This window comes from Protobothrops mucrosquamatus, unplaced genomic scaffold (assembly GCF_001527695.2).
Source record: "Protobothrops mucrosquamatus isolate PMUCROS unplaced genomic scaffold, P.Mucros_1.0 scaffold1, whole genome shotgun sequence".
Taxonomy (NCBI): domain Eukaryota; kingdom Metazoa; phylum Chordata; class Lepidosauria; order Squamata; family Viperidae; genus Protobothrops; species Protobothrops mucrosquamatus.
In genome coordinates this window covers 1,553,433-1,564,286 of record NW_015386388.1, presented here as the reverse complement: position 1 = coordinate 1,564,286, position 10,854 = coordinate 1,553,433, and the positions used below count along the sequence as shown (strand labels likewise).

The 10,854-nt window shown below is 38.0% G+C and overlaps 1 protein-coding gene across 1 annotated transcript in view; it reads left to right on the top strand.

The window, feature by feature from the left end:
* The window catches only part of SLC4A1 (solute carrier family 4 member 1 (Diego blood group)), a 60,913-nt gene that overhangs the window by 43,756 nt on the left and 6,303 nt on the right, over positions 1 to 10,854 (top strand). The window contains exons 14-18 of the mRNA XM_029287347.1: positions 4,947 to 5,123; positions 6,627 to 6,716; positions 7,215 to 7,375; positions 7,703 to 7,956; positions 9,404 to 9,573. Coding sequence (XP_029143180.1) covers positions 4,947 to 5,123; positions 6,627 to 6,716; positions 7,215 to 7,375; positions 7,703 to 7,956; positions 9,404 to 9,573 — 852 coding nt within the window. The remainder of the gene's footprint in view (positions 1 to 4,946; positions 5,124 to 6,626; positions 6,717 to 7,214; positions 7,376 to 7,702; positions 7,957 to 9,403; positions 9,574 to 10,854) is intronic.

Genomic DNA, 10,854 nt, shown 5'->3' with positions numbered 1-10,854 from the left:
CTTTAAGAGATAGTTTCTTTTTAAGGGGTTTGTGTGTGCCTATTCTTAAAATGTTCCGGCGTGTTGCACAGAACCCCACCCTGTTTTGACTGGGCACCCTGGTACCTTTCAGATTCAATTCTTCCTTCGGTTGTACCTTCTGTCGACCCAGGCAGACCGCAGCGATGTGGCCTTTCTTCCCGCACGCTCGGCAAATGGCAGAACGGAACTGACATTCCGCTCGCTTGTGGCGTCCACCGCATCCAAGGCAACGAAGCTCAGCTGGGCCCTTGTCCTGACAATCTTTGGACCTCCTCCCAGCTGCTTGGTAAAGCTTGTCGACCTCTTCTTCCGAATCCTCTCGCACGTCTTCCTTGTGGATGGTGGCGGTCTCTGGAGCGCTTCGATTAGGCCGCATGTTCTTGACCGCCCCACCTGCAGCTTCTTCTGCTGAAACCTCTCGCAGAGCATCTTGGAAAGAGACATCTTCCTTGGCGAACAGCTTCTGCTGTAAGTCTCTGTTCCTCAGTCCGCACACAAAACGATCACGCAGTCTTTATTTATTTATTTATTACATTTCCTCTAAGTCCTTGAAATCACACGGTTTAGCTGCTCTTCTCAAAGCTGCAATGTATTCTTTTGCTGATTCCCCAGCTCGCTGATCCCTCTGTTCAAATGTGTGCCTCCAAGCCATGACAGATTGCTTGGGCTGGAAGTGTTCCTTTAAAACTTTCTTCAGATCGGAGTATGACACCGTTTCCAGCGAGGCTGGGGCGATTAGGTTCTCGGCGATCTCAAAGGCGTCTTGCCCACAAACACACAACATTGTGGCAGCCTTTAAGCCTTCCTCCCTTATCTGGTTTACGCGGAAGTAAGTCTCGACTCTTGCAACGTAAGATTCCCACTTCTCGGGGTGAGAGACGTCGAATTCCGCTAAACGCCCAACTTTCGCCATGATCGAGGATCAGGGTCTTCTTCAGCCGCACGCACCCTCCAGTGATTTCGTACTGGCAGGATAAACGCTGACTTCAACGCCATTTTTCCTCTTCCGGACTTCTTTGGGTGAGTCTTCAAGCTTCCCTAGCTGTATGGACTGAATCCCACCTTTGTCGCCAGTGTTAAGTCCAGAGAATAATGGCGCTTGAGACAATGCATTTCTAACAAGTCTTTATTCTCTGCTTCCAATCTACGAACAACCCGAGCAGAGGCACGCAGGCCTCTATTTATACCTTCTGATCCCCGGGCAAATCCAACCAATCACAAGGCGGTCTTTTCCAGCCTTGCGCATGCGCGCAAGGCCGGCGCCACTCAGTCTGGTCCCGGGCAGCTTTTGCAAATGCCCGGGACTCTTGCAACGTCCCGAGCCTGCTTTTGCAGGCTCGGGACACAACAGAATCCATCTTCATTTGTTTTTAATGGACAATTAACCAGTGGAACAGCTTGCCATCAGAGGTTGTGGGTGCTCCATCATTGGAGGTTTTTAAGAAGTGATTGGACAGTCACTTGTCTGAAATGAAATAGGGTCTCCTGCTTAGAAGACCTTCAAGGTCCCTTCCAGCTCTATTCTAATTTGATTAATTAATTGATTGATTGATATTCCATTTGAGGGTTAAAGCAAAATTATACAAGCTTTAAGGAACATTATTGTTATGATCCTTTGAATCCATCTTGATTCCTGGGTGCCTGTATGGACAGATTCATGCAGTTTTCTTGGCAAATTTTCAGAAGTTGTTTTCTAGTGTTTTTTTTCTACAGTACCATCTTCTGAGGTGTTTTTTGATGTCCTATTCTAGAGGCTGAGAGAAAATGACTGACCTAACTTGTTTCTATGCTTAAAGAAGGACTAGAATTCAAGGTTCTCTGTGTCTAGTGCCCCTTGTGCCTTTAATGACTATACCAAATATAGTTTTATTTATTAAAGATTTCTATCTCTCCCTTCAACACCCTTTTTCTGAGTTGTACACAAATAAATCAAAATACTATTTATTCACATCTAATTACAGAGGTCTGGAGTCTGTGATAGTATAATATATACAGAACCCCTGCCATACTAACTCAAACATAAGGACCTCAAGGATTAAATAAATAAGGCAACTGACAGATTTTGTAAAAGCAATCCAGAAAACAGAAGAGTTCCAAGAATTGGGTATTTCCTTCAAAGATTTATTAAGCAGATAATGATGCTTCTGAGGAAGCATCTGGGCAAGGTAGATACCAAAGAAATCATGCTTACATAATCATTAAGCTTAGATAGATAGCACAAGAAATCCCGGAGAAATATGATTCATAAACGTTCCTCTTCTCACTCCAATACTAATGTTTTAGCACTTTCCTCAGCTCTTCATTAGGAGAATTTAAAGAATTTGGGGGCCCAAATAAGATCTGATTTGGAGCTGTTTCTTCACAGAATCTTAGATTTTTATGAAAAGAGAGGTTAACATTATGGTTTCAAAATGGAATATTCCCAGAATCTGTATTAAAAATTAAACACGTACCTGGAAGAAATATCTAAATATTTACTATTTTTATATTTTAAGAATCAAATTCTTCTTTGGCAAAGAAAAAGAAAATGTTTTTTATATCTGAGATGATATGTTCTTTATTTTCTGTCCTGTAATATTGCTATTAGTTTATCAACATTCATGAGCACTATGAACCCCATTCTTGTCAAAACAAGTCAACTGCTTTTGTCTCATTGTAAATCTTAGATAAATTTTTATTAGTCAGTTCCTGAAATACACATGTATAGCAATTTTTGAATGTACTAATTACATTTGGAAATGTATATTGAAGCAATTACATGCTTCAATAGGCAACACAGAACAGCAAAAAAAAAAAAACCATCACCATGGAAATCTGCCTACTTCAAAAAGTAATTTCTTGGTGTCCATTTGTTCTCTTTTTCCATCCATTAGCAAATAATGGTCTCTGGGAATACCTGAACACACAATTCCAAAGCTTACTTTGCACAAAATTTGCAGGAAAAAACCAGCATCTGCAAGCAGGCCTTGAGTATCCTATTAAGAACATCTGAAATAGCATAACATAGTTACTTTTGCCTGTTGCTTCCTCCCCACCATCCGCCCTTTGGGGGTAGCATTACAGCTATTGTTATTTTTGGTGGTTCTGCAAATGCCACTGCTGCTGCTACGAAGCTGCCATTTCTCATTGGCTACTAGCTGGCAAAGCAAATAGTAATTGCCTATAGTTTGCCATAACTCCTTTGCTTGTTTGCTTGCCTGTTTTATTATTAAACCCACATATAAATAAGATGCTTTTCCATTTTTATTTAAAAAAACACAGTCTGTTTGTTAGATATTAACTGTGTTTCACATGAGCAAACTATGTGTCCTTGCATATCTGAAGAACCTAGCCTGTGTAGTTGTTATCTGGTTTCCTGTATTATGCAAACCTCCAACATTGAGTTAATTGGATAAATATAGTTTAACTATGGGTGAGAATGAGAGAAAGGAGGAACTATAGATAATAGTCAATTCTGTGCACTGCCAGCTGCAAGGAAATTCATTCCTATATGAGTCAGTCTCATTGCAAAGTCTTCAAAACACATGCTGTCCTTGACAGAAATGGCTACAGGACAGAGAGAAAGAGTTGATTGCAGAAATTCAAGGTCATTTATATTTAAGAATACATTCAAGTAGAATGTAAGCTTAAAGAAGAATGAAATACATATGATTCATTAATGCATGGTTCCAAGGGAATGCATTGTTTTTCTTTTTTCTAACTTTGCTTTCTCAATCATATATATTATGTAAGCCATTAACAGCAAGGAAGCAGGGAAGGATGAATTCTTTTCACAAAGAAAAGAAAGTATCTGTTTCTAAACCACATTTAGCCTGAAATCTCACTCAACATGACATTATCCCAGAAACCAGTTCTGAAAAAAAAATCCCATTAGCAAGTGGAATGAGGACTTAAATCCTGCTGCATCAGACCAATGATCTGTCTACTTCTGCATCTTATTCCCTGTAGTGATAGATCTCAAATGTGTTCAGTACTCTACAGCAGTGTTTCTCAGACTCTGCAGCTTTAAGATGTGTAGATCTCTTAACCAAATATGCATTCTCAACCAATATTTTGGCTGGGGAATTCTGGAAATTGAAGTCCACACATATTAAAGGTACTGAACTATAGTCTTTTAGAACCATCTTTGTGAATAGATAGCAAAAGCACTTTTATGAAAAATACTGATCAGATAATTGTTGTGAGTGACTATTATGAGACTAGCGTATTATGGGGTTCTTTCTGAGAATCTCATAGCAGAGATACTCAACTACATTGTTTGGGAATTTGTCACTGAAAATTCTTCAGAAGCTGCAGTTTGTACAGAATGCAGCTACCAAAATTAACTTGATTTCATATTGCCAATTTTAAAAGATCACAATTACCTCTTCCTTGTTTCCAGGTCCAGCTCAGATCATAATGCTAGATTTCAAAATCCTAAAAATTGTGGGAGGTCAGTGGTTAAAAGAGCATATAATCCTATTTCAACCCATCTCTACTTTAAATAATCTGCTGGTGGTAAACAGTCCTCTCTCTATGTAGGTGGATGGAAAACTGATGGGAGATATTTGTTGGTTGCAGTAAATTAGTTAAGAAATACCAGTAATGCTGTGGTATACTTGAGACCATCACTATCTTGTAGAAATCAGCAAAACCTGATCTGTTCTAATCTGTAGTATCTATATGTTATACCTACCACTTTTCAGTTCTTTGTTTTTGCTATGACTTGTCCTGGAATCATTTTTTTTCATGAAAGGTACCATATAAATACTTGAAGTAAATAAAATAGATTTTCACATGGGTTATTAAAAACTATGTTTGATGGCTAAGAATTTCTCTGCCACATGAAGCAATAAATTGTTCAGTCTATACTAGATAATCTTACTGTCAAAAAAGCTCATTTACTTGCTTGCTCAGCTTTCGAATCTGTTTTCTTCCCATTGCAGATTTTTAAAGAGCACCCTCTGAAAGAAGTGTATACAAACATCACCTTTTCCAGAGATGAAGAACCAAGGGGTCCTGCACCAAATACTGCTCTGCTTTCTCTGGTGCTGATGGGAGGAACATTTTTCATTGCTTTCTTCTTGCGCAAGTTCAAGAATAGCAGCTTTTTCCCTGGCAGGGTAAATTGTGCTTAGGGCTTGGATGAAATAGAATTTTTGCTTAGACTTTTGAAAGAAAGGAACTTAAATCTGTACCTGCCTACAAGGGTTTGATCTGCTGTGTTCTATCCATCATTTGAATTAAGTGCACTATAAATTGAAGCTGTGGGCTGCTGGGAGAAAGGTTTTAATTATCAGCTTAAGTTACAATTATTATAGTAGAAAATGCAAAGTGTTTAATAATCAATGGAGCAGCAATTCATGTAGACTGAAATCTACTTACCCAGAAATAAATCTTACTGAATTCAAAGAGGCTTGCTATTGAATAAGCATACCTATGATTGCTTTAATAAGCCACAAAAAGTTATTTCACTGAATGACTCTCCTGAGAATAAATAAAAATAAGCTGCTTTTCTGCAATATTCAAACTGATATTTAAATGGACAACCACAGAATTGGATGGTTTGTAATGAACATGCAAATATATCAATTGAGCATAAGGCTCTCAGTTTAAAAACCTACCTACTAATGTGTAAATCTACAAAGGTGGATTTAAAAAATACAGACATATAGGGAAAAAGGAGAAAATATATAGGTTTTAAACAAAGGGAAGGGATTTCAGTTTCCTACAGAACTCTTTTCTTATGGTATTTAGCACTGCAATTTTGTATATAGAATTCACAAGGATTACTTTCAAGGACATAGATGTAGATCCGGATCATTCAGTAAGTCTGCCATTCTATCATACTTGCTAATCAGAATCTCAGTTAGAATGGAACCTTTGTATAAATACACCCAGAATGTATTGTGCTGCAAGAGGAATGGGACATTTTTTGTATAGTGCATGTATTGACTTAAGTAGCAAAATGAACATAAATTGCATGATTTTTTATTTTATTTTATTGATATATGTCAGATGAAAGTCCCAATATAATACATATGGAATTACTGTAATTCTCCAACGTATAGATGTCTGTTCCATCAATTAGGTTTAAAGAAAAATAATACATTAGTACACATACTGGGTGTAGCTGAATTACAGTTTGCAGATCTCTGACAATTGCTCATGGTAGCTAGAGCTGCTGGGAGTTCAGCACTGTTTGAAGGTCCACGGGTTTGAATCCTACATTAATAATCGGTGTGTGGTTATTTCCACACTAGCAATTTCTAGCATCTTTATAGTCATTGAACCATAATTGGGCCAAAATAATAGTAATGATGATAGACTTTACATCATTACAGTGATAGCTGACGGCATTGTGAAAGTTCTACCAGCTGCTAATGAGGAAATTTCCTCTAAGAACAATTTTTTAAAAGTCCCCTGTTCTTACTATGCATAAAGGCGGCCATGATTTGGATTTTAGAGCAGAGTTTCTAATGCATTATTATCTTTTCTTTCAAATGTAGTATGGACAGCAACCTAGAAGTTGGGAATATCTTCTCTACTTCTGATTCATCAACGCACCTTCTTCCCTATCCCCCAATCATTCTTGCCAGGTTAACATACTTCTTATTTTTTGACAGCTTCGTCGGGTAATTGGTGACTTTGGTGTCCCTATTGCCATCTTTATCATGACATTGGCAGACAATCTTATTAAAGATACCTACACTCAGGTAATTCTTTTTTATTTCTTAATGTAGCTCCTTCCTCCTAATTTCGTTTCTAGTCTAATGCCCTTTCTGTGCAAAAGGGAAGGAAAGTGCTCATACACAATCCTCCTCTTGGAATGATCAACCTGATCATTTTTCAAGAGAGTTTGCGTTGGAGATTTAAAATAAAATAATAGAATGACAATCTGCCCACCATTCCAAATACAGAAGTTAGCTGCAATGGCCATTGAATCTGATTTCAACCCTGAAAATGGAAAAATTCTTATACTGCATCAGAGGTCTTGAGGTGAACAGAAAACCCTGTAGGCTTGTAGTGAATGGAAAATTGAAAAGAAATTCAAAAGGGCCATCGAATCTTCCCCTTTGGTATCCATATCCAAAGGGAAAAGTTCTACTGTGTTAAATGACTGGGGTGGTCCTGGTTTCCATACTGGGATCAGCAAGATCCTGACAGATCTAGGGACCATTGATTTTTTTCTCTTCTTCTGTTGCTTTTCCTAGAAATTGAAGGTTCCCAAAGGCCTTCAAGTCTCCAATCCTGAAAAGCGGGGTTGGTTTATCTATCCAACTGGAATTGCATTCCCCATCTGGATGATGTTTGCTGCAGCTTTGCCAGCTCTCCTGGTTTTCATTCTCATCTTCTTGGAGACACAGATCACCACGTAAGAAATTGGGGAAAGATGAGAAAGATGGGATAAAATGAAGATAAGTGAGGATTGACCCAGGAATGAAGTAGATCAAAAAGTAGATCAAAAAGTAGATCAAAAATAGATAAAGAGAGAGAGAGAAAAGAAAGTCAGGATGCAAGAAATGGATGATTATGTGGTTCCAATTTTACATTGATTTCATTTCAATTACAGAATAAAATATGTAGATGCAAGTTTGACAGAAGATGTTTTGGTAGATCCTGATAGCAGAGAAGTCAGAGCTATAATACAATATTAACATAGCAAATAAATATTCTATTTTAATTTTTGCTGCTGCTTCAGGCTGATTGTAAGCAAACCTGAGAGGAAGATGCTGAAGGGTTCAGGTTTCCATCTCGATCTCCTTCTTATTGTTGGAATGGGAGGTATTGCACCACTTCTGGGCATGCCCTGGCTGAGTGCCACCACCGTGAGGACTGTCACACATGCTAATGCTCTGACAGTTATGTCCAAGACTACTCTGCCAGGAGAAAAGGCCTGCATTCAGGAGGTCAAGGAACAGAGGGTTACTGGTTTCCTGGTGGCTATTCTTGTGGGTGAGTTTTCCTACAAAAGATTCCATTGATCGTATTTATTTTATTTATTTCACGTTTTATAAGTCTGTCTAACTCAGACAGTGTGACTTTAATCAGCATGCAACATAGACACCCAATACATTTTTTAAAAAATGAAAGCTATCTATAATTATAAAATGTAAATGTAAAATGGCAAACAAGCACACAACAAAATAGCCACAAGCGGGACTCCCACTCTTCCAGCCCCTAATGCCTGAGGAAGGTGCCAGATCTTAAGGACTTTCCTAAAGGCGAGCAGAGTTTGGATCTATTGTGTATTGGCAGTAGTAGGAGATGGTGCCATATAGCAGGGCAATAAAAAAGGCACATTTCTTAGGACCCTATAAGATGACAAGATTTAAAAGAAAGAACTGTCACTGATGGAGTATGTGGGTTGAGCCAAGGTTCTTGGGAGAAGGCAGTTCCCCAAGTAATCTTGTCCTGTGCTATGTAAGACTTTAAAGGTAATCATCAACACATTTAATGATTGTCAAAGGATTAGCTTAAAACAGCCTACATCCTGTTCATGTTTAAAGTAGTTAAACAAAAAATGATGTGCCTTTTCAAAAAAATAAAACAGTAGGTGATAAATGCAGATACAGGTGGTCTTCAACTCAGAACCATTCATTTAGTGACTGTTCAAAGTTCAACAGCATTGAATAAGTGATTTATGAACTTTTTTCACATTCTCATGGTCATGCGATCAAAATCCAGACTCTTAGCAATTGGCATGTATTTATGACGGTTGCAGCATCCCAGGATCATGTGATCATCTTTTGTGACCTTCTGACAAGCAAAGTTAATGGGGGTAGCCAGATTCACAACTGTGGCAAGAAAAGTTATAAAATGGGGCACAACTCTCTTAACTCTCTTGCTTAGTAACAGAAATTTTAGGCTGTGGTCATAAGTCGAGGATTACCTGTGATAAGGCTTGAACAGTGTTTTGCATTATCTTAGGGCTTGCTTGCAGTGCATATATAGAACTTGCTAGGTTATAGATAAATGAGCTTTGGGAAACTCCTTATTCCCATCATATTCAATTTAGCTGTTCCTCCTGTTGTAACAAGAAGTTGTAATCATTTTTAAAATAGCTGAATGTATAACTGTTTAACCCAATATGCAAAGTGGACAGCTCATACATTCAGGGGAAACATATATCTTTGATAAGCCAAAACTGGAGCCTGGTGATTAGGAAGACGGATTGCTGATTTTGGGCTCTGCTTGAGAGTGTCTTCTTATCCCCAACTGATACGAGTAAGAAGAACGGTAGGCAAGATTACTTTCATTATCTCTTCAGATTGGGAAGGAGAATGTTACAATTGTTCCATTCCAATGGAGTGATGCATGTGCATTGTAAAATCTTTAATTACATTCATCTTTTAAAATTAAATCTCTTTAATCTGCAGCATTGTCTTTTGCTTACCTACAGGCCTGTCCATACTCATGGAACCTATCTTGAAGCTGATTCCACTTGCAGTACTCTTTGGCATCTTTCTTTACATGGGGGTGACATCTCTCAATGGAATTCAGCTATATGACCGCATACTTCTCATGCTGAAGCCACCGAAATACCATCCAGATATATCTTATGTTACAAAAGTAAGCTTTGAAGGCATAACTACTACATTTTTCTTGAGCTGTGAGCTTGAGAATTGCTGAAGTGGGGAAAACAGATAAATCCATGGGTCAAGAAGTTTGCTCCTTAAATATTAGTCCCTGATCTTGTCTATGACTTCTACATAGAGTGTTAATATTACTTCTACTTCCTTGGGAAACCAAGGTGATCTTCTGCATTAGTTGTAATGCAAATGGAAAACTGTTTTGCAATTTGTAATGTTGGGATTCTGCAAAGTTTGAAGGTGAATCATTTTCCGATTTACAGGAACTCTTGTTTTATCTTGTCATTTCCCATCTGAAATTTCATGATCATATCAGTAAACTAGATTTTGATCTTTCTTATCAGTTTCCAGGTAGTTTTACTACCCTTGTAAAAAAAGGGCTATTTTGTTGATTTCCCCCTGCTTATATAAAAGTCCACATCAAAATTCTTGCTGCATTCTGCCTCTGGATTCAAGTGGGCATATAGTTCTGACTTCCAATGCCCATTCATACAGAGGCTTTACACTAAAACCCTATAACCATGATTATAGCTGTTGGAAAAAGAACTTGGCTATAGCATCATGATGTCATGGCTTCATTACTGTTTTCAAGGAATATATATATTCAGAAAGACTATTCTCATGGGAGACATTTGTGAACAGCTAGAAAACCTGAGATGACATAAGCAATTTATTCCCTCCTCCATTTTTATGTGGTATAGATTTTGATTGCTCCAGGAACAGCTGTAGCTCAGGAAGCAAAGCAGCAATCAAAGATTTTTGCCCTCTGCTACTGGATGACTGGAAGTTGAAATATCTTGCTTGTTCTCAGTGTTGCAATCACGGGAGGGGTTGGGAGAATAAAATAGTGACCCTTGGAAGTGTCTGTAGACAAGCCAAAGATGTAATGGAAATATATACTTCTTTCTGGACTTTGTTTACCTATCATTAAAGTATTTATTATTTGTTTGTTTATTTATTACATTTCCATACCACCCATCTCAACTAAGTGACTATGGGCAATTTACAACATCAAATGAAAGCTTGATCAGAAGTGTCATAAATTCTTTTATCAAAGCTTAAGCATTTCTGTCTTCCAATTTGAAGGGCTATCACTGGAAGATTGTGGAACCAGAATTTTTAAAACTCTACCAGATTGATCATGGGACAGATATGTAATAGAAATACAGCCACTGAATCATAAGCTAACCACAAAGGCTTTTTAGGGGAAAGCATGGTAGTCAATAATAGCAAAAAGATCAGGAATCTGGATATACCCTTT